At 44.9% G+C, this 24,337-nt stretch overlaps 1 protein-coding gene across 2 annotated transcripts; it reads right to left on the reverse strand.

The window, feature by feature from the left end:
- Positions 1–7,036: 7,036 nt before the first annotated feature.
- On the reverse strand, positions 7,037–13,268 carry Il1rn (interleukin 1 receptor antagonist). Of its 2 annotated transcripts, XM_052724079.1 has the most exons (5): positions 13,101–13,268; positions 12,898–12,949; positions 11,232–11,320; positions 10,096–10,208; positions 7,037–8,936 (listed from the first exon to the last, which is right to left on the reverse strand). In XM_052724079.1, the coding sequence occupies exons 2-5, from the start codon at positions 12,909–12,911 to the stop codon at positions 8,721–8,723; spliced, it is 432 nt and encodes a 143-aa protein (XP_052580039.1). In that variant the 5' UTR covers positions 12,912–12,949; positions 13,101–13,268; the 3' UTR covers positions 7,037–8,720. The 2 variants fall into 2 exon arrangements, with proteins under 2 accessions (XP_052580039.1, XP_052580038.1); XM_052724078.1 differs by lacking the exon at positions 13,101–13,268 and having other exon boundaries at positions 12,898–13,091.
- Between the last annotated feature and the right edge of the window lie 11,069 nt (positions 13,269–24,337).

Raw genomic sequence — 24,337 nt, forward strand, 5'->3', positions numbered from 1 at the left:
TAAGCAGAGCCAAGGATGTAGCTCAGTGCTAGAGTACTTTAGAGAAATTTCAGAAACGAATAATGGAATAGCCATTAGCAATGCTATAGGAAAGTCAAATGTTCATTCACGCTGGTGGGATTGTAAAATGCAGCAGCCATATTGGAAGACTGTTTGGCCATGCCTAAGAATACTAAACACAGAATGTTCATGTGATTCCGTAATTCTAATCAGATGTACACCAAGAGCAATGAAGGTATTTGCCATCAGAAAATCTATGCTTCGCTGTTTGGGGCAATATAACACATGATAGCTAAAATGGAGCCACAAATATACTGTAATTTGTGGTAGTAACAAAATACAGTATATCTATGTAAAGAATTACTATTCAGATATAAAAAATAGAATGCTGATTATTACATTCTGTAATATGAATGAACCTTGAAAACATGCTAAATGATGTACTCAACTGTGAAAGACTATGTATTACATAATGAAATTTATATCAAATGTTCAAAGTGCAGAGCTGGAGTGTGAATGGGAAGATGTCTGGGCCTGGAAGGGAAGATGGGAGACTGCTTCCAATGAGCACAAAATTCCTTTCTGAGTGATAATTTCTTTTTAATTTTTATTTATTTTATATTTATGTGTGTTTGTCTGCATGTAGGTCTGTGCATCACATTCATGCATGGTGTTCTCAGAGGTCAGGAGTGAGAAATGAATTCCCCGGGATTGGAGTTATTACCGACAGGTGTGAGTCACCATGTGGTTGTTGGGAATTGAACCCAGATCCTCTGGAATGAACAGCCAGTGCTCTTAACCAGTGTGCCATCTCTCCAGCCCCTACAGTGATAAAATTTAAAAAAATTTAAATTTTAAAATCATTTATGGCAATTCTTACTCAGCTCCAGAGGTTACTAAAAACTATTGAATTATACAGCAAGTGGATAAACCAAATATTAATGCACTAATACATCTGTGATTTAGGAAAAGAACTGTGCATGACTGTTTCCCCATATACCTTACATGAAAATTATTCCTGAAATGGCTCACAGGCATAAATGTAAAATCTAAAGCTCTAACATTTAAATAAAACAACAGAACAAAATATTTGAAACTTTTTGGAAGGCAATATTTGTTAGAAGAGAAATAATTGTAAGTGGGACATCATAGTTTTTTAAAACTCTACTCATCAAAATGCCCTCTATAGGCCAGGCGGTGGTGGCGCACGACTTTAATCCCAGCACTTGGGAGGCAGAGCCAGGTGGATCTCTGTGAGTTCGAGGCCAGACTGGTCTACAGAGCGAGATCCAGGACAGGCACCAAAACTACACAGAGAAGCCCTGTCTGCTGTGGGATGTTCTGTATGGCAAATGTGTTGCTGATTAGTCAATAAATAAAACACTGATTGGCCATTGGCTAGGCAGGAAGTGTAGGCGGGACAAGGAGGAGAATAAAGCTGGGAAGTGGAAGGCTGAGTCAGAGAGACACTGCCAGCCGCCACAGTGACAAACAGCATGTGAAGATGCTGGTAAGCCACGAGCCATGTGGCAAGGTATAGATTTATAGAAATGGATTGATTTAAACTGTAAGAACAGTTAGCAAGAAGCCTGCCACGGCCATACAGTTTGTAACCAATATAAGTCTCTGTGTTTACTTGGTCGGGTTTAAGTGGCTGTGGGACTGGCAGGTGAGAGAGATTTGTCCTGATTGTGGGCCAGGCAGGAAAACTCAAGCTACACCTGTCTGGAAAAAACAATATGTGTGTGTGTGTGTGTGTGTGTGTAACAGTGGAGTCTGCCTACATCCCAACACTGGAAACTGGAGAGAAGGGCATAGAAGGAAAGCAAATTCAGGCCAGTCTGAGTGACAAAGGGGGAGGGGTGAACAGAAAGGGCAGAATTTTATTTGTTTGTTTGTTTGTTTCGAGACAGAGTTTCTCCATGTAGTTTTGGTGCCTGTCCTGGATCTTGTTTTGTAGACCAGGCTGACCTCAAACTCACAGAGATTTGTCTGGCTCTGCCTCCGCGCGCGCGCTGGGATTAAAGGTGAGCGCCACCGCCACCAGGCAGGACAGAATATTTATATGCAAATTAGCATGTCTAGAGTGTACAAGTCTTACAAATCAATAAGGAAAAATCTACTTGGGGGGACGAGGAGATGGGTGGGGGGTAAAGTGTGTTTGTGCTAGCATGAAGACCTGAGTTTAGACTCCAACACCATTTAAAAGCTGGTGGTGCTTGCCTGTAATCCCAAGGCTGAAAGGACAGAGATAGGCCGATTCCCAAGGCTAGAAAGCCATCCAGTCTTGTTGACATGTCAAGCTTCCGGTTCAATGAGAGACCCTTTCTCATAAATTAAAGAAAAGAGCAGTAGACAAAGATGTTCAAAGTCAGTCTCTGGCCTCCACAGGCACACAGGTGAGCACAGCCACCCACAGACACCATGCATGCACCACCCAGAAAAACTGTAATAATAATAACGATAGTAATAATAATAATAATAATAATAATAAACCACTCAGTTTAAAATAACAGCAAGCAACAACAAAACCACAAAAGAACATTGGTGGTAGTACACACGTGCGATCCCAGAGACTGGGAGGCTGACAAGAGGGTCTCAAGATGGAGTCCAGTAGTGGGGACACACTCTTTCTCTCAAACAAACAAACAAAAAGTCTAATTAAAAAAATGATGACGACAAGATTGAAATAGTCACCACGATAAAAGATGCGTGGCTAAGAGGAACCCAGTGAAATACTTAATAAACTAGTTCAAGTCAGCAGTGAGACACCACTTCATGTTAAATTGAACTGTTTAGCATAAAGCTGCTCCTGCATTTCCTAAATCTGGTCTAAAGATTTCTCTATGCGTGCCAAACCACAGCCTAACTTGACTGCAAATGGACTCACTGTTGTAAGGGTGTCAACCAATCAAAGGGGAAGGAGGCTGTCCAATTGTTCAAACCTGTGTTCAAACGACACAGATGCGGGAGAGAACCACTCGGTGGTCTGTGTGCACCACTTCCGTTTTCTGTATGCCGTTTCCTTCTAGCCGGCTATAAATATAACCCACTGATGCGGATGGGGCTTTCGAATCTTTTTTTTTTTTTTTTTTTTAGGATGCTGAGATGGATTACAGCTGCAAGCCACACCCTGCTAGAACTGTAATTTTCAAACCCTGTTTTCCTGGAACACACAGTCCTCTGTTTGTAAGGCCAAAGATGCCCCGAGGTCCATCTGATCCTTTGAGCAGGAGGGGGAGAAATGCCAGCTTCCCCTCAGAAGACAGCAACAGCAGCATGAGGGGTTGAGAGCTAGATAACCATGAGGAATGGTCCCCAGGAGGAACACAGAACCACAGAATAAGGCAGTCCTGAGGACTCTATCTTGACGGGTGGTGAGGTGTTGGGGTTGTGCACTTTATTAGTACCTTAAATTGACTTGGCTTGATTGGTCAATAAAAATAAACCTAGAAGTGTGGTGGGGAAGCAGATTTTCCTTGGGGAGCCTGAAAAACAAGACTTCGACCAGAGCTAATTGGAGGCATCTACCCAGGATTCTTTTTTGAAAGGCTGCCCTCTGGTGGAAATTTGCTGAACTTCTTTTCTTGCTCCCTTGTGCTGGAGACCCAAAGCCCATGATTCCTCTAATGAACTTCGTTAAGCTAAGAACCCCAATTCTATTTCACTATCTTTCCATGCTTTTCTGAGATAACTGGGTTTGAAATGAAACACTTTGACATTTGCTTCTGTGGTTTAGAGCTTTTCTACACAAAACTACATTATTTGGTCTTCCCAAGATTTGCAAAAATCGACACCAATTTAACATTGTTTAATTAAATGCCAAAAAAAAAAAAAAAAAGTGAAGCTACAAGCTGTCGGGTACCTCCTCAAGCCTCGTGGCTGGGGAGGAGGAAGGGGGCCGACGACCCACACCAGGTGAAGGATGAAACTTCTTGCAGGCCCTGGGTCAAAACCTCCAGGGTCTGACCTCATGGTTTATTCTTCTTACACATTTAAACACAGTAAAATATTTGAAAAAGGTTTCCACGTGACAGTTTTCACAACAAAGCTTTAGGCATAGCTACACTGAAACTCCCTAGCAAGGTAACAGAGCACCTGTGACTTCTACGATAAGGATGAGTTCTATTGGCTGATAAACAGAGCTCAGGGCAGGGCCTGGGGGGCGGGCGGGGATCTGTAAAAGCATAAGGATAGATTCTATTGGTGGAGGATGCAAAGTAGGTGGAGCCTCCTTTATAGGATTGAGTTCTATTTACTGAGTGGCAAAGCCCAGGGTTAGAGCCTGAACCATTCTCAGGATATTGGGGTGGAGTCAGGCGAGGATTGGCTCCTAACACAAGAGCAAAGGATCACCAGGTTGTTTGACCACAGCACTCCAGGAATCACGCACCATCATTTCCTTCTGTTGAAGAAAACAGGCCTGCATGATTGACGGTCCTGGTTTCTCTAATGTGTACTCTAAACCGTGCTCCCTACGCCAAGCATCTTAGCCAACCTTATGATTGAGAAAACAGGAAACCATCACATCTCACTTTCTTGAATGCAATCTCAGTTTTCAATTCATGTGGGCTCCAACTCACAATCCTCCTGCCTCAGCCACTCAAGTGGTGATATTACAGGTGTGTACCCCATGCTTTTGAAGAATCAGCAATGTCCCATTCCTACCCCCTCAGTGCTGGTGGTGGAACCCATGACCTCACACTTGCCAGTCAAGCACTCTGCCGTTGACTCGTTGACGTTCAGTCTACATGATAGCACAGTGGAAATGTATGGCTGATTTAGTCAGGAGCCCTTTCCTTCAAGGAGAGGGCATCTCCAGCTTTGTGTCAACACATACCGCCAGGCAGGAACAACTGGAGGAAGCTGACCTCAGGGCTCCTGGAGGGTGTCGGCCGTGGCATACTGATGTTTTTGCTCCGCCTCAAGCCACCCCTGGACCATGTGAATCAGAATCTCCACACGGAGCCAGAAGCCAGGAATTGTACCCTTTGATAAGAAACTGTTCAGGTCAGCCTCATAGCACAGAGGGAGTCCAGTCCCCTCCTTCTGAATGAGGAAAGAGATGTCCAGGAGCCAGGGCTGCTTGACCAAGGCCACCACCGCAGGAAGTAGGGACACTGATTAGACTGTGAAAGCTAGAAAGCCTCAAAGTTGCTTTTGGATTATTGTCTATTTAACAAGCCCGGCCTTGAACTCATGATCCTCTGCCAGAATGCAGAGGTTACAAGGGTGCGCCACTCTACCTGACCTGGTTTTCGATTTCTGAGCCAGGTTTTCTGTGGTTCTATGATGTTATAGTTGGTCAGGCCTAGAGGTGAAAAAAAAAAAAAAGACCATTTTCCTCAGAGGCACTTACTGAGTCCCCTCTCTGTTCTTTTCTGCCCCCTCCCCGACTCTCACCCAGCCTCACTTTTTACTGTCTCCTAAGTGAAAAGAGATCTCCTTTGAATATGCCACCCAAGCCTGGCCTCCCTGAGCATGTCCCATTCTTTATGTTGTAGAAATGAACCAAAGATGGATTTTGTGTGCTGGTACCTACATGGCTGGTTTTTTTCAGAGCAAGCCAAGAGCAGTAAACCCCAGTCAATACAAACTCAAAGGTTTGCACATCCTGTTGTTTTAAATATAGGCCAGATAATCAGGTGTTTGTCCAATAAAAGCCCATCTGCTACCAAGATACAGATCCCATGAAACCCAATATCTTTATGGCAAGGATTAAACCCTGTGCAAAATGTTGTTTCCCTCTGAATCAGAGTCTGAATCAGAGATTCCCTGCTGAGTCTCTGGGACATGTTCTCTAGGCATGGAAACCCCTCTTCAACTCCCATCTACCCCGGGGGTTCTTTTACTCTCTTCCCCTTCTGTGTGGGATCTCACCTCCATCAGGTTTGGGCCGATCCTGGTGGTGAGGGACCACCTTGAAAACTGAAAGAGCCTAGCTCATTAAAGCTCATGAGTGCTACCGCCACCTGGCGGTCGTGTTTTCCTTGCTCGGCTCCCCACTTTTCCAGGGTTTATGAGCTCCTTCAAAATTTGGCTGGTCTGAACCCAGTCTATGCAGATTTGTTGGATGACCTAATCCATGAATTCCTGTTGATGTGTGGAGTGGCTAATTTCAAATAGCTACTATTCATGAGATACTCACGTATATATGTACGAGACAGAAACCCTTGGATGTGCTGGGCTGACGTTTCTGCAGATGGTGTTGGCCTAAAGCTTGCCCTTCAGAATTTAAGGAACACCTGAGGTCTAACTAAGGCAGTAAGAGGGGGAGGTTTTGGTATGGTCATGAGCTAGAGGCCTGGGGAGAAAGGAGAAGGCTGAATTTATAATGACACTAACCATGTTGGTAAGTGTGTTAGAGCTTAAACATGGCATGGCTGCAGTTTGGAAAAGCAGTGCTTCTCCTCTCCTCCCCTCCCCTCTCCTCTCCTTCCTCTCCTCCCCTTCCCTCCCCTCCCCTCTCTTCTTCCTTCCTTCCTCCCCCCGCTTTTTTTTCAAGACATTGTTTCTCTGTGTAGCTCTGACTGTCCTGGAACTTGCTCTGTAGACTAGGCTGGCCTTGAACTCAGAGATCTGCCTGCCTCTGCCCTTGAGTGCTGGTATTAAAGGCCTGCACCACCACACCAGTTGAAAGCAGTGCCTTTCAAACTTTAGCCTGTGTGGTTTACTTGAGGGTCTGGTTAAGGTGAGCTCCTAAGCTAGGAAGTCTGGTGTGAAACCCAGGAACCTACATTTTATCACCAAGTGATGCTGCTGCTAATTGTGGGTCATACTTGAAGCAAGGAAGCTTTGAAGTAGAGTCCTTGAGCACTGACTCCTCCAGGACTGATAATAGCAACCGTATTACTACTCATCAGGGAAGGGTATTGCAAAGGCTTTTATTTACACAGAGAGATGGGAAAACTGAACTCCTGAGAGTTTTAACTAGCTCACCCTGAGCACACATGGTAAACAGGAGATTAAAACATGACCACAGGTTCACAAGACTCAGTGGAGTGTTTGGTTCCCTCTTTGTTGATCATTAACTTGTTAGCTGCTATTTGACCTGGGAGTATTTGAGCTTTAATGACTTTTGAGCCAATGTCTATTAAGATCCATCTATTATGTCGGGTGAAGCTGGCTGTGGTTCACTTGTCATCTTTGCCATTGTGGAGTACGGAGTTGGGTGCCAATCTGATACTTGCATCTTTATTCATCCATGACAGGCATTCGGGTTGTTTTCATTTGGTCACTTGGGGGTTCATGGTGGACAACAACAGTCTATAGCTTATTATAGTCAAGGGTGTTTGGTACCCTGTTACCCAGGAAGTGAGAATCAATGAGGAAGAAGGCTTTCAGAGAGGAGACAACTGTTCTGTAGCCATAGAATTAAAAAGATCCCCTGGCCTCCCCATTTCCCCAGCACCCTATGCCTTAAGCCTGGGCACATGGTCACAACCAACAAAGTAGACATTTTCAGTGTTTTATTGTAAAATACAGCTAAAGTCACAAAGAGGAGTAAGAAACTTTCCACCCGGTGCGTATAACACATATTCACTGAGTGCCCGCCAAGAGCCAAAACTGTGCTCAGCTCTGTAGGGACCCAACACACACACACACACACACACACACACACACGCACACGCACACGCACACACACGATGCTCCCTGATCCTCAGAGCTCACAGTCTGGCAGAGAAAACAGGCATATCTACTTCCACACAAATGTCAAGGTTGGAAGTGCTAAAATGGTTAAGAAATAATCAGTGGATTCATTCACCACAGCAGGAAGGGCCTGAGAGATACTTCTGCAGGCAACTGTGGAAAGATTGGAGTGGAGATGGCATTTGGATTGGACAGAGGGATTCAGATTGTTGGAAATTTCAGAAAAAAAGAAAAAGAAAAAAAGGATTATGGGGATAATATAGTCTACTAAATTTAAAATTTTCACTTTAGGGCATCACACAAAGAAGGAAAAGAGGAAAGCCTACTATCTATTTCTCCATGCATACCATGATTTCACAAATGTAAGAACATCTAATCCCTAGTCCCTCTCAGAAAGGACATCACCTCCACAAGAAGAACTGTCCCCCACATGGAATAAGGCTGGCCTAATAAAATAATTACGAGATCCTTATTTTCTGTTTTCTAAATCCTTAAAACCTTCCCCGTGAGATGGAAGCATAGTTCGGTGGTAGGGTACATACTTAGTATACGTGAGGCCCTGGTGGGTTTCATTCCAAGCACCCAAAACAAAATGAATAAAAACCTTCTCCACAGACAAGTACAGGTTTATAAAACAAGGTAAGGGAGCCACTTGAGGGGTGATGTCAGGTGACTTGATTGGCCTGGGCTGTGGATATGTAGGACGATGAAAGAAAAGGAGAGTATTATTGCAAAATAAAAATAAAAAAAATTAAAAAAAAAAAGGAAAGGAGAGTGTGGGGAGCAGAGGCACCTAGGCCAAGCAAGTGGTCTAGAATTCACTCAGAGGGCAGAGGCAATGAGAAAGGGTTTTGAGCAAGGGCCTGTTTGAAAGATAATTCTGGAAGCATCATGGGGATTGGGTCAGCCAACAGGCTGAAGGCAGAAATCTGTCATCAGGATTCTTCTCCCTCCTTCTACTGTACACCCTGGAAAGGTTGATCTTCAGGCTCTAACGATGACCAGAGTGAGGAGGCAGTTGGTGGAGTTATTGATGGCCTGGGAGTGGGGAAGGATAGATCTGGGCAGTACTATTGGTCCTCCTGGAAGTAGAACTTTGTGACTGTGAGGGGCTCTTCGGGTCTGTTGGTGAGGCTGACGGGCCGATCAGCCTCTAGTGCTGTGCAGAGGAACCAGCCTGGACATGCGGCTGACTCAAAGCTGGTGGTGGGACCTTTCTCTGAGCGGATGAAGGTGAAGCGTTTGTCTTCTTCCTTGGTCTTGCTCAGATCCGTGATGTTAATGTTCTGGAAGTCAAGAAATAATCCTGTGATTTCTGGGGGCCCAGAAAGTCCTGGTTGTCTATCTCTATACCTCTCCTCAGGCTGTCACCCCCTGATGACAGAGAAATGAACCTTGGAGACCTGGCCAAAGAACACAGGCTCCAGATTTCTTAAGATCACACAAATAGAAGGGGTTGTCTTGTCATCTCTTGATTTGAAAATCTCATCACTGTGACCATGGTAAAGTAAGTCTAGCAAATACATGGCCCCATCAACAGGGACTAAGGCCAGAGAGGCAGTGATCCCTTAGGCTCTGATTCTTTCAAGGCAAGAGGGCTGTAAAGAAGGGGTAGAAGGTCTCAAAGCCCATAGGATGTGTTATATGAGATACCCTGGCCATCCTTATTATATTTGGGATAGTCACTCCTCTCCACCCACCCCCCAAAAGGTGGTCCTGTCCATTGGTAAGGGTTAGTGACAAACTCAAGGTTGTGGCTACTTGCAGTTAGGTTAAAAGTTTGTCCAGCTAGCCCTCGAGATAATGTTTGAACAGGTCATTACTATTGGGTAGGTCAAGAAGTGACACAGTTCTGTGTGGGATGCCAGCGAGTAGCATAGATAATGATTGGAGGCACATGGTCTTGAGTGCAGATCTTGCTAGAAGAAGGTAGGTCCAAGTGGGTTAGGAGGCCCAGCACAAAACCCATGGGTGGTTCAGATGCTGTGATAGTATCATAGAGGTGGTCCTCCATGAAAAATGTCTCCTCCTAAAGTTTATATCCTTGTGTGGTGCCTTTCTACAATGAGTCCATATCAACCATGTCACAGGCTTTTGCCAATGGACTCGTGTAAGCCCAAGTTTAAGTAGCACTTTCATATTGAAGCCCATCTTTCTGGAATCCTCTCTCATTCAGGTTGGCTTCCACACAACAAGGAAGTTCAGGGTATCTACTGAATGCTAAGTAACAGAAAGGATGGTTTAGAGGATGAGAAAGCACCTTGGACACTCAATAGCAACAGAGAACATTGTGGAAATTACTTCAGGAGTGACCCCCAGATATTACTCTCTGAGGAACCAAGCACCTCCCTCATCTGTGCACACACACATGGTCATGAGAACCGCCTGTGGTTGTCATAAGCCATTGAGTTTTATAATGGTTTGATAGCTAACCCAGATTCTTACCTCTAGCTGGAGCTTGATTTCATCTCCAGACTTGACACAAGACAGGCATATCTTCCCACCATGGATCCCCAAGAATACATTGTGAAGGTCAGTAGTCACCATGTCTATCTTTTCTGGAGAAGAGCAGAGGGTGGAGTTAGAAAGAGAGAAGAGGAGGCAGGAGTGAGGAAGAGCTTGTGGGTATTTCCTGTCTCCTCTTAACTACAATTTTAAGGTCAGAAGGTCAGGAAGGCTCTATCTTTCTAGATACAAGAGATCCAACTAAACACTACCTAGTTATCCCTAAGGACCAACCTCCTAGATTCTGTCCATACTGTCCCAACCTTCCTTTACTTTCTCCAGGCAACCTGTCCTCCTGATCAACAGACATGCTGTTAATAGACAGGGACACAAAGCTCACAAGGCTGGTGAGCAGGCTCCAGGAAGCCTGGGGACTTGCAGTCCACCTTTCCCACCTGCTACTGGGCAGCAGTAGAAAACCCATCTTCTCTCTACTTGAGCATGTTCGTGGAAGAATTACTAGGTGATTAGAAAGACAGGAAAAACCAGTCTTAGAACTGCTGAGTAAGACAGGAAAGCAGAGAACGGGCTTGGGGAATACTGAGGAGATAAGGGTAATGCCTCTCTGAATCTCAAACAGAGATACGGGAACTTTAAACTCCAGTGCTAAAGGGAAATCAAATTCTGTCAGCTCACTGCCCTAATTTTTCTAAAAGAAAAACGGAAGAATCTGTGAGTGATGCTCCTCCAAGTTCAACTAGTTTTGTCCCAAGTATTGATGGGTGCATGTTGAAGGTGGTATCCAAAATAAAGTATATTCTTCAGCCATGTACACGGTGTATTAGCCTACAGCGAGGCTAGGGTTTGAATAACAGGAACATGGATGGTCTACCAGCACAGGACTAAGGAAGTGCAGCTGTGGCTCCTGGCCTCTGTTCCCCCAGCTGTGTCCCCAGGGCATTGGGACTCAGGCTCTACATTTTTTCACTCTTGAGGCCACTCCCATATATACCCTCTGGTGGTCATGACTCTCATTTCAAACTCAACAGAAATGAGGATGTCCCACCTACAGCCTGAGGAGCAGGGCAGAGTCACTCCACGCCCACATTACATTAGCTTCCCAGTTATCCACTCACCTTCTAATCTGGTATTTGGTCCTTGTAAGTAGCCGGCAATGAGTTGGTTGTTCCTCAGATAGAAGGTCTTCTGGTTGATATCCCAGATTCTGAAAAGCAAAACGGCCTAGCTGTAAAAGGCAGTACAGCACTGTGTCATCTAATTTACATCTCGATCTGCTGGAAGTATGGTCCTTAGCGAGTTCATAGTACAGATGAGAAGATTCCAAGCCAATACCACATAAGAGATGGGTCCATCTCTCACAGCTGGTGAACAGAAAACCTCTTCTTCTTGCTCCTCACCCCGGAATCCCAGCACAGACACCCGCTGCTTCAGCAGAATTTTCTATAGAGTATCACCATCTGATAGAATCTCAGGCAATGCAAACACATCCTATATTCACCCTACTCAATAGGGGAGCTGCCAGCTACATGACTTTCTTCTATTTTCATGCACTTGTGTGTAAATTTAGATGGCCACTTGAAACTGGTGGCTACATCATAGTATTACGAGTTCAGGGGTTAGACTACATTGCAGCCAAGCTACTCTGAGTCTCAGGCCTGGAAGTCTGTAACTAGAACTTTTACTTGTCTTGCCAATAACCTGCTCTGACTCTAGCAGGGACAGCTGTTCCAGGGAACAAGTTAGCTTCCTCTCTAGTTCACCCAGTGGCCTGTTGGTCACTCCTTGTCTTCTTGGTGAAGGGCTCCCCAGCTGTGAGATGTGTGATATGAGTGCCCTAGTGATATGACCTTGACTCTGTACATCATTTCTTTACCTGTCAGGGGAGCTGACAGGGCTCCTTGGGGAGCTTGGAGCAGCCCAGGAGCTCAGGGCGGATGACAGGCCAAGTCCCCTGCATGGGGAGGAGTATTTGAGCCTTTGCTCCTACGGTGAGCTTCCGTAGCCTTGCTAAAAGGGTTCTGGGGCCCTCCGAGGGGCTGCTACGAGGATGGAGGGGGAAACCTCACGAAGCAGACCATTCCTGGATCTGTGGGACAGACTTGCCTTGGGATGGATGCACACACTCCCAGCCAGACTCAGCCTCCAGCTGTGGTTCCAAAGCAGACAGGGCAAAGGGGAAGTGACTCAACACAGACTTCATTCTCAGGAAGGATCAAGGACAGATTGTATGCACCAACAATCTCTTTATTTATTTATTTTTAATTAAAATAAAGGCCTGCCATTTTTACTATAAGGTTGATGATATCTCCCAAGGCTCTTGATCCAATTTTAAAACTCAAGTCACTCGGACACTGTACAGTTCTCAGAGCACATGTCTCAGAACATGGTTACAGTATCACTCATGTATTTAATTTTCACAACCCTGTAAGGCACACAAGGGATTATTATTAAACCAGTATCATGTCACAGATAAGGAAACTGGGGACTCCGAAGAGAGATAATTTCTGAGCCTTGTGTCTTGCTGCAGCATTCCTCTTTGCTAGATCCCAAAGCTAGTATCATTCTTGGGGGCCTTTTGTTCTGTCACTGAACACCTCAGTGTCTGGGAGAGTAAGCACAGTTGACTGCCCTGTTGTCAAAACATAAGCCTTAAAGACTATTGGTGTAGCAAGCTATTCTTGAATCAAGGATATATATCCTTTTCCATCCGGTCCCTCAGATCCAGTGCCCTGGACAGATGGCATATGTCTCTAGGCAACCCTGTGTCTTCGGAAGACTTACCTGAAGGCTTGCATCTTGGAGGGTCTTCTCCCAGAAGGGCGGCAGGCTGCCTCTGAATGGAACAGAAGGAAGAGAAGGAGAGAGATTAGGTGACTGTACCGTCCCCTGCAGATTTCCATCCTGAGGCCGCAGCAAGGCAGCGAAGACTAGAGACTGCCATTTCAGGCTCAGGGTGGGTGCTTATAAAGAAAGTAGTCATTCACCGGCCCGCGCTGCTGTCGTTCCGTCCCACTGTCAGAAGCGGAAAAACCCTCATATTTCCAAAAAGAGAAACCCTCGCTGTTGTCACTTTCAACCCTGCTGGGTGTCGCAATAGTGTGTTGTAACTGATCTCCTCCCCCTTTTACCCTTGCAATTTCCCCAAAATTGAGCTCTCTATTTCCCCTACATGGTGTTCCTGGGAAGGAGAACGAGATGAAAACCAGATTCTCTCATTTGCATGACAGGTATTCTGAGCCTGCTGGCTGATTTTTCCCTCCCACAAAACAGATGAGAGCAGAAATGTCACCTTTTCATCAGAAGGCAAGTGATAGGGCCAGGTGGACAAAGGACAGTCTCACGTCATTGTTACTGTGTTCTTTGGAGAAGGGACAGTTGGCCAGACTCTGGATAAACATTATGTTCGGAACCAGATGGTAAATATTTGGTGTTTTGTGGACCATCCAGGCTCAACACAATACTCAGCTCAGCTGCCATGGTGCAGAGGCACCCACAAGCAATTTGTAACCTGGAAAACACAACTCTGCTCTAACAAACTGTATTTACAGAACATGGACAGGTCATGTGTAGCACAGAAGTTTGCTGACCCCTGCTCTAGAGAAATGAGTCCCTCCCGAGGGGTGCTTTAGAATCAGCCATCTTCCCCAATCCCACATCTGGAAACTTGGAGCCTTTTAGAGGTGATTTCATTCCCAAGTCGTGGTCTTGGAAAAGTAGATGAGGCACATGGACAGCAACAGGTCCAGACTCCTTCTCTGCCACTTGTCACTGCTGTCCATGTGACCCTGAAAAAGTCACTTCACTTATTTATGTCTCTGCCTCTTCATTCTCAGAATGAGGAGGACTGCATCTTCCTTGAAGGTAGAAAGAAAGAAGGAAGTTAAGTCTTGGTCCCAAGTGGACGTTAATAAACATTAACTTTTCTAGACAGCTGGGGAAAGGTGAGAACCTTCCTATTTTACATTATGAAAGGTGAAGAGAGTCCCTATGTGTTCCCTGAGGGAGACTGCTATCACAGGAATGTAGCTATAGCATTTTCAGAACTGGACTGGAGCATAGTGTTCGCCTTATCTCAGCCTCCCACAAAGAGACTCAGAAAGATTAGTAGAGGAAAGGGTCGTAGAGCTTGTTAATGACAAGATACCAAAAACCCAGTTCTTGAGACCAGGTCATCCTACCTCACCCATTGATCTTGATGCATTTGACCTTCTTTTCTTTTCTTTTTTTTTTTTTTTTGATTTTCAAGACAGGGTTTCTCTGGGTAGCCCTGGCTATCCTAGACCAGGCTGGCCTCGAACTCAGAGATCCACCTGCCTCTGTCTCCAGAGTGCTGGGATTAAAGGTGTGTACTATTACTGCTTGGTAGCATTTGACCTTATTTTCAACCTAAGAAAGCAGAGTGTGTCCAAAGGGAGAGATAAATCCTTTCATGGAGAGGCTACAGAACATACATCAAGTCTTTAAAGAGCTCTTCTTTTCCAACAAATGGAACATTTCTGCTACTATAACCCTGGATGATAGTTTTGAGAGTCAAAATGGCAAGTACACATCCTTCTTGAGTTCTTGTAGAGAGATGCTATCTACCCATGAGGGCCAAGGGGATGTTCTGTTTGCTCATTTCTTTGTTCATTTTGAAAATCTTCTGTGAAGCTGGCTGAAGGAGGGGGATGGGTATGAACTTGTCTAATTATTTACAACTTCCAGAAATTGCTGAATTAATTAAGCCTTGAAGTTTCTGGAAGGTTTATTAGTCACCAGGTGCATAACATTGTCATCACACCTGCTGAAAGGGGGAAGTAGCTGGTACCCAACTACCATACGCCCCTCATGCTTGTCTTAAGGTACTTCTGAAGTTGCCCCAGACTCTTTCATTATTTATTTGTACAAATGCTACGTCTTGAATATTAATAAAATTTACATTAAAACTCAGAAGCAGGCAGTAGGTTGATGGTTGCCAGAGGCAGGAGATGGATGGCAGGGAATGCATAAGGGGTAAAATATGCTGATAGTGCCAGGCGGTGGTGGTGCACGCCTTTAATCCCAGCACTTGGGAGGCAGAGGCAGGTGGATCTCTGTGAGTTCGAGGCCAGCCTGGTCTACAGAGCAAGATCCAGGACAGGCACCAAAACTACACAGAGAAACCCTGTCTCAAAAAACCAAAAAAAAAAAAAAAAAGAGAGAGAGAGAGAGAAAAGAAAAAGAAATCTGCTGATTGAGGGCCTCAGTTGCAAAGCAGGATTCCTAAGAGTAGAGATGGCTTTGTTCGACAGTCATCGGCCTCTCCAGAGAGGATAGTCTGCCTGGCCTTGGGCAAACAATTTCAGGAAGGAGTGACTGCTGTAGTGACACGTAGACTACTACACCTGGAACTGTTTCCTCGTTCCCAAGCTCCTCGCCCCACCCCTGTACACAGTGGCAGCTCCTTTTCCTCCTGGCAGACCCCCTCAAGTTCCTGAGGGAGAGAGGCTGCCCCTGTGCTAACAAACACAGTAGCATCGGTGGAAGGTCAGGCGCCTCTGTCCCTTCTGTCTCTACGCCTGCCTCAGAACTCTAACATCTGCCAAGCTGATGAGGTGAATGTGTTCTGGATATCTGGGGGCCACACGATAATAACAGTGGTACTTACTACACGTGGAAACGTGCTGTGAGTGACCGCTGAGCAGCCTCACCCCCTCTTCCCTTTAAAAGGAAAGGAAAAGAGAAGGAAAATAAGAGGAACAGGAGAGAGGGAGGGAAGGAAAAGGGAGGAGAACGGAGAAAGAGAATGGTGACCAGGACAGGAGGCAAATACGTCCATTAGCCAGATCGTGGTGACAATTTTGTAATATAGATCAAGATACTGAGCTTATGCCTTAAATGTATTCAACTTTTCATTAACTATGCATGCGTAGGAAAACAAAAACACCACAAGAGACACAAGACAATTTAACAAAACAGTAACAGTTCCCAAAATGCTGTGTGCTTGAAGTGAGGCACAAACATTTGAACACCACTGCCCTGTAAATATGGCTATATTTACAAATGCTGTGATTTCTATGTATAGTATACAAGAATGTCATTAAGCTATAAATGTTTTGTCAGTTTCTTGCTATGCAATTTTCTATATGTTCTTTTTTTCATTTCATTTTGAGGCTTTTATAGATCTTTTTTTGAAAACCCAAGCTTTTGGCAGCTACTAATATAGCAACCAATGAAAAATTGGGGACTTCTTAGTGAAAAAAATGTCCAAAAGAGCCAGTTTTTTAGCAAAGTGGTGAAGCTTTGTTAAAATGTCAAATCGGTATTATCTCAAACATCCTTGAAAATTGAGGAAGAGAAGTGATTTGCCAGGGTTAATGGAGAAGCCCCTTATTAGTCTTTGCCCTCAGACAGTGGTCCAAGCAAAATCCCACCCACATCACAGCTGCTGGGTAAATGTTTCTCTGACCTCGGCCCAAATTCGAACAGAAATAGATTATTTCTAGAGGTCTTAAACATTAGGCTCCCAGACCTCCAAGATCTGTGCCTTCTTCCCTGGACCACCCCACCTCCACCAAAGGCCTGCAGCACACCCTTTGCAAGTGTGCAGGGAAGGAGTCTGTGGGTAGACCCCGAGTCTCAATCCTCTCACATCCTTCTGAGCTGTGCTACCTCGGACAAGGTGCGCAGACTCTCTAGATCTCAGTTTCATTATCCATTAACTAATTTTAATAATGGAAGCCGCATCATGGATCGCTATGAGAATTAAATAAGACTCTCACTTGATGTACTTTACCCTGACCCTGGCTTGTGGGGATTACTCAAACAGCAGTGATTGCACACACTTCTCTACCTCAGGTAAAATGGGAGAGATGAGTCACAGCACCTGCCATCCGTACAACTCTGTCCCACATGTGCAAGCATGTGCAGGCATGTGCAGGCCCTCCGCTCCCTGTTCCTGAGCCGTGCTCCGTACCTTCTGTACTGAAGTTCCCGGATTTCCCGTGGTGATCCTAAGCACATCTCCCCACTAGATGGGGAAGAAGAGGAAGGAAAAGGTCCCTTTTCTTTCCTCACCTCCTGGCCTCCATCCCACTCAATTTTTTCTTTGGTGTTACTGTCGGTGTTCACGGCAATTCTGCTCACCGTCTGTCTCTGCCTAGCCTGGTTCTCAGTTTGGGGGCTCAGCCCAAACTCTACTTCCTGAACAAGCTTAAGGATGGCAACACGAACAGAACCTAGTGACTTTCCTCTGACCTCTGACTCTAGCCTTCAGTGTGCTGAGCCTTGTGCTTCTAGACATGGGTGACAAGAACTTCAAAGGGCTCTATTGAGGCAGGGAGATCGAAAACCCAAGCTACTGACATGTGGAGAGTGGCAATAGGCAGTAACAGGCTGCTTTAAGGACACAGTGGATATGAACAAAAGTGTTCTCACACATGGGCCAGGGGCCTTAAGAAGCCTTTGCATCAGGTTGTAAGGACAGACCACACTTGTCTTACGTTGAATCCTGTAATGTTTTAAACAGCACTGACCACATGGGAAGTCTCTGGTAACTCTTGGCAATTTCCCAATTTCAATTGATGATATCTTTGAGTTCTAGAACTTCCACCTGATTCCCTTTTTCTTTTTGTAGAGTTTATAGCTCTCTATCAAAAATTTTAATCTTGTCTTCCAAATATTTGGAAACATTATACCTAGGTCTATGTATTTGAGTGTGTGTGTGTGTGTGTGTGTGTGTGTGTGTGTGTGTGTGTGTGTAGGACAGAGATTGATGTTGGGTGTCCTCCTCCATCACTCTTCACTTTAGTTTTTTTTGAGGCATGGTCTCTCACTGAGCAGATTCAGGTATACAAATGAGCTCCAGAGACCTTCCTGCCTTCACCTACCCAGTGCTGCTATTGCAAGCTCACAAGGTGATGATGCCCAGTTTTAACATGGATAGTGGGGATCTGAACTCAGCTCCTCATGCTCGTGCAGCAAGCATTTTTTACCAACTGAGCCATCTTCTCATCCCTGCATGGGCCTTTTAAAGGCTGCCCCTGATAACTCCATCATTTGAATCCCTCCTAGGTCTCCTCCTAGTGCCTGCTTTTCTTTAATGCACAAACCACCTTGCATATATATATAATGGTTGGTTTAAGTGCCCCCAGAATGGTGCTGATGAGATATGGTAGACCCCGTACAGGCAAGAGATGCTTAGGTCACTGGAGGCATACTCTTGAGGAGAATTTCTCTGCTGTTTTCTTGTTTTTTAGTTCCTGGCTGAGGAGGTGAGTACTCTTCGGTATTGATATATGATACACCCACAAAAAACCAAAGCAACGAGTCCACTCACTCTTGGACTAGAGGCTCCAAAACTGTGAACCAACTAAATCCCTTCTCTCAATAAGTTAATTATAGGAAGTATTTTATTATATGAACACAAAGCTGATAGCATGTCTGGTTTCTTTATACTTATGCAGTGATACTGTATATTTTTAAACTTTAGAGTTTTTTTTTAAGGCTGTGTATGCTGTTATCACCATCCCGAGATGAGTCATTTTGTTCCTGCTGGGCAATTAGGCCAGAGCACTGAAGTTCCAGGTAACATTTATCTAAATAAGACCTGAGCTGACTTGTGAGTGGGCTTGGGTACTTGAGAGGGCCTTTCCATTTTTGGCTCACTTCTAACTCTCCAGGAGTCTAACCCAGACTGCACGGAGTTTATCAGGACCCCTTTTCCTAAGCAGAACACAATGTATACATTTTAATCAGTTTGTTCTGAGCTCTTCCAAACCAAGGCCCATGAATCCTCAAAACCTCAGCTTAGGGATAGGTTCCCCAGAGATTTAACCCAGGGCCTCTCACATGCTAAAGGCATGCTATACTACTGAGCTATACTCCCAGGAAATCTGCAGACTTTGAAGCTTGTAGATGCTCCATGGGAAAAGAGACCCAAAGCTAGCTTCTACCTCCCCAGACCCTAGTGGTTCCTTATAATCTTGGCCATTCTGTCATAGATTCGAAAAGATCTTGTAAAAATACATATCATGTGCCTTTTCCTTCTCTTCCCATTGCTGTGATTAAACACCTGAGTAAAGCAACTTTAGGAGGGAGGGGCTTGTTTTGACTCACAGTGTGAATGTACGTCATGGTGGAGAAGGCATGGGAGGCAGTAGTCACATCCATCCGTAGTTAGGAAGCAGGGGACAGTGACTGCTAGTATTCAGCTCATTGTTTTCCTTGTATTCAGTCCTGGGTCCAGCATAGGCTGGTGATGGCCACAGATCGTGTTGTGGTTTGAAAGAAAATGGTCCCCAAAGGGAGTGGTACTATTAGGGGGTGTGGCCTTGTTGGAGGAAGTGTGCCATTGTGGGGGTGGGCTTTGAGGTCTCTTTTGCTCAAGCTTCCCTCAGTGTGACTGTCAGTTGACTTCCTGTTGCCTGCAAGATGTAGCACTCTCAGCTCCAGCACCACATCTGCCTGCATGCTGCCATGCTCCCCGTCATGATGATAATGGACTGAACCTCTGAACCGTAAGTGAGCAGCCTCCATTAAATGTTTTCTTCATAAGAGTTGCCATGGTGTCTTTTCCCAGCAATAGAAACCTAACTAACACAGAGGGTAAATCTTCTTGCCTCAACTAATTCTATCTACAAACTCTTATACAGACATACCCAGAGGTTTGTCTTCTATGTGATTCTATATCTTACCAAATTGACAATATAAGCACTCACCCTCACCATATTTAGGGGTAGAGTCAGAAGAAGTAATGGAAAAGCTGGATGGGGCCCAGAACAAGAAAGGCTGTTAATGCTACCCCAAGGATCGTGGATCTATCTTAAAAAAAAATCACATTGGAGAGCATTGTCAGGCTTGTTTTATTCAGATAGTCCTGGGGTCAGAAGATAGATTACACTTGAAGTGGGGAGACTAAGGCAGAAGGATGCTGTGTTGAACCACTCTGTCTCTCCCTAGAAATTTTAGTTATAGCATTTCCCAATTTCTGTGGCTTAAATCCTACCACCAAGGATGATTTAAAGCCACCAACACTGTCAATGAATGGGAAGCTGGCACCTGGGTTTTTCCAGCTCATGTGCACCACAGAGACCAGAGCATTGGGCTGCCTTTCCTTCTTTCCAGGGAGAAACCATCTCCATTTGTTCCAATACCAAACTCCTTCTCTAAGCCCCAAACGGTTCACACGCTGGTCTCACACCACCTGCATCCTGACTGATAAATCCACGTTACCAAAGCTTTAATGAATCCTGATGTGAGCATTAGCTCTGCCTGTTGGAGCTGCTCTTGTGTCACTCAGGCACTATTTGGGAGACACATGCATTTGGCTTTGGGTGAACAAGTGTCCACCCTGAGTTGAAACAGCATCCTCTCATAGCCGCTAGTCAACACTTGAATGGCTGAGCCTTAGCGTATACACCACATAGTAGTGGCAGTATTATCCTAACTTTGCTACTTTTCACTAAAATAATGGTCCAAAGTTGTTCTTTCCAAGTCATGTATAAATATACTATTATTGAGAAGAAGTAGGAACAAACAGACAAACAAACACAACACCTCACGATATAGACTGATGTTTTCTCCGTCTATCCGCTCCTAGCTACCCCTGTCAGGTATCCAAGTGCATCTTAATAATACTCTAAAGTTTGTTAGAAGCTCCCTTGGGCAGCAGGTCAGGCTTGAAGACAGCTTTTCTGGCCATCTCTACCCAAGCTTCAGCACACTAGCTTTCTAAGTTAGAGTGATCACATTTTTCTCTCTGGCTAGTAAAGGTCACTGAGGGCATAAACCAATCATGGTAGAGAAGTGCTTTGCAAAAGGCTTACTCTTTTCCCAGATCCAAATAGGAAGCCTCCCCTGAATCCCTTTTGAGGTCAAGTCTTCCCAGAGAGCTTTTACTTTCAGGGTGTGTGGATGTAATATGGATTGGCTCTAAAAGTCGTCATTTGTATAATTATCAAGTTTTCAGAGGTACATGTTTACTCTTCTTTTCTTTGAAGATTAACTTCACAGGGCAAGAGATAATGGATATGGACAGGAATTGGGAGCGAGGGCACAACTGTGCTGTCATCTGCTAGGTCCCAGTCCCTGTTACTGCATTTGCTACTTTTATGTCGCAGTGGTAAAGCACCATAACCCAAAGCAACTTATGGAAAAAAAAGAATTTATTTGGGCTATGGTTCCAGAGGGGATAGCAGTCCATCATGTAAGGGAAGTATGAAGGCTGGAGCAGGCAGTTAAGAGCTCACATCTTAAACCACAGACACAAAGCAGAAATGAACTGGAAGCAGAGTGAGGCTTTCAACTCTCCTGCCCACAGCAACGTTCTTTCTCCAGCAAGGCTGCACATCCTAAACTTCCCCAAACAGCACCACCGACCAGAGATCCGATGTTCAAATGCCCAAGCCTATTATAGGGAGCATCTCTCATTCAAACCGTCACAAACATACTCTGTCACTGAGTGATCCCTACCTTGCACCACACTCTTCATGCCAATCCATGCCAGGTAGACACCATAGCACTACTTTCATGATGGGAATGTGCCCAGATACCTTGTAGAGCAAAACTCAAGCTTCAGAAAGACTGCATCTGCTCTAGACACAGTCTGAGGCAAGATTTGAAGTCTGTCTTTTCAACCTTTCCTGTACTATGGTCTTGCTAAGGAGGCCACAGATGTTTCCCTTTTTCGTTTCATTGCAAGGTTAACACAAGCAAGAACTCTACTTATTCTTAAGATGTTATTTTTGGCTCTAACTCATACCCTAGGGAGTAACTAGTTAGTCCATAATTGCTTGAAGATATGGGAAAACATTTGGGACATGAGGAAAAAGTGATTCCAAACCTTTGTATAGGCTGTAACGAAAGCCATTTTTACCTGTCTGTGGACTAGGATGACAAATTGCCTTGGTTTGCCAGAGACTGTTTCAGCTTTATTACTGAATATTCTGTATGTCAGGGAACTCCTTAGTCCTTTGCTCACTCTAAATTTCAAGCCCTTAAAATGAACTTGTATCTTTGGTGGGTGATGCCACAAACTGCAAACACAATTGACTCAATGACTGTCCCTAGCCAATTTAGCTTTTCTTGTTGGCAGAGCCGTGATCCATTTAGATAGATGATAGGTAGTTTAGATGACAGCTAGACAGACAAATTCATAGATGATGAACAAGACAGACTAATAGATAGCTCAAAAGTACACAAAATCCAAAAATGAGTTTCTCACCCAGGGAGAGACCATAGTAAATAAAAGAACAATCATATCCACCACTGGCTCATTTCAAGTTAAGTCATTCATCTTAAGACGATGTTGACATTTAGCATTTTAAAATTATTTTCAAATGCAGGTGTTAAAGAAGACTGATCCTTTCCATCATCACCATTGTTTCCTCCTCCTCTTTATCCCTTTTTTCTTTAGAAGATCATCTGGGCTGGGGGCAGGAGGAGGGAAGAGAGGGGGATCTGTGGTTGCAATGTACAAACAAACAAACAAACAAACAGAACATCATCTGTGAGGTAAGTAGTGAGACTCCATGGACAGAAAGGAAGGAAAGGCCCAGAGAGGCCATTGGCACATCCTTGTTCCTATCCTCACCCTCCCATTCCCCCATCAAACCACACATTTAACTTCCCAGTTCTTAGAGCCATGTTCTCTGCTCAGTCACAGTTGGAACCTCCCATCTCCTTGGCTTTTGATGGCATTTCTGATTCCTTCTCTCAGGGACTCTGGTGTCCGTTTTGGGCTTGCTTCCATTGATTCCTGAATTCAACCCAATTCATGCTCACCAGCATGGAGCACCTACGTGTTTACCGGTTCTAAATATTTTGGAATAAACTATTATTAAAATAAGATTCTGTTTGGTTCCGAAAATGACTCCAGCATTCGACTTCACAACATTTAAAAACTATGTAAGAGTGAAGTCCAACGCTGTCATACTTTCCACAAGAGAAAAGGCACCCACTGGGGCAAAGGAGAGGCTGTGCTTTTTTCCACAAAGCACTTCCCTTCTGTGATCTCACCCAGCCACTGTCCCTACAGCACAGTGCAGTGGTTTAGAGACACACTCCTCTACAGTCAACACTAGCTTCTCCCCTCCATACTGGCTGTATGACCTTGGGCAAATTACTTAATCTTCCTCCATCTATTTCCTCTTCTGAAAATGTGGATGCTAAGGTCCTTCCTCAAAGGGCATTGTGAGTATTAAATGCGTAAGCCACCTGAGAGCTTTGCAAAGTGCTTGGCCTGCAGCAAGCACTATGAAAGTGTCCGTGTACCTCCAAGGGCTTGCCAGCTTTTTCTTAACATCAAGAGTAGAGAGACACCCCCTCACCTGATAAATGGGGTGTCAGCAAGAGCTAAACTCAAATTAAAAACTGAATCTTCAGACCAACAATCCTAAGATTTATTCCCACCAAATATGTTCTGAGTAGAGATGGCAACCTATATTTTGTTTTTGTTGTTGCATTTACCCAGAGCACCACAGATAGTCTCTGGCTTTTCCTTAAGAAATATTCACCACTAGTGCATGGTTGAGCCTATATTCCCTATGACAAACATCTCTTGGAGTTGTCTAGTGTCAATCTTTTAATTCTCTGCAGTCTCCACCCTTCCACATCACTCTTCAGCCTTGTGGACAAAGGCTGTTTTCTATCAATAGTTCTCATTAAGCACACACTTCTTTCCTCCATCTTAAGAAGACATGTCATCCATTTCCTGTTTCTATAAACCGTGGAGAGTGGCCAACACCTCTAGTGACTTTTCTCATAACGGACACACCCCCTCTGCCTCAGCATACCTAGGTAGTTTCCTGGGATGCTGTGGCCTTCCATCAGCCAGGTCTTCCAGATAAACTAGGGCTCCACACACGTGGCATCCAGCATTGGGTCAACACTAGTGGTAGACAGTTCCTCCCTTATTTTTCAAACAGACAAATACAACTGCAAAGAGCTTACCTGAAGCCATGAGAGAGCTTAATAGGACCCAAGGTCTTCCACTGTCTTCTAGCGTCTCACTCCAGAAAGAGGTGCTGCCTATGAAGGAGCACCCAGGCAGCACCTATGTCACAGACCCTCCCAGGATGGAACCACCCCTCCTTCCCAGTTACCTAAGCAGAATAAGAGGGGGAGCTGGCCCCTCCCATACACCCACACTGGGCCAGTCAGCCTCAGGAGGTGGGTCGCTGATGACTGATGCCAAGCCAGGCCCAGCTTCCAGAGGGGTGACTCAGGCTAGCAGAAGCCAAACTGGTTCTTATCTGCATAAAAC

The sequence above is a fragment of the Peromyscus californicus genome, unplaced genomic scaffold (assembly GCF_007827085.1).
Source record: "Peromyscus californicus insignis strain IS unplaced genomic scaffold, ASM782708v3 Scaffold_7__1_contigs__length_154581171, whole genome shotgun sequence".
Taxonomy (NCBI): Eukaryota; Metazoa; Chordata; class Mammalia; order Rodentia; family Cricetidae; genus Peromyscus; species Peromyscus californicus.

Coding starts and splice junctions, on each gene's coding strand:
- Il1rn (XM_052724078.1), bottom strand. CDS start 13,016: ATGGAAATCTGCAGGGGACGGTACAGTCACCTAATCTCTCTCCTTCTC. Junction 11,321..12,897: donor TCCAAGATGCAAGCCTTCAG/GTAAGTCTTCCG, acceptor TTTGCTTTTCAG/AATCTGGGATATCAACCAGA. Junction 10,209..11,231: donor ACCAAATACCAGATTAGAAG/GTGAGTGGATAA, acceptor GCTCTTCTCCAG/AAAAGATAGACATGGTGACT.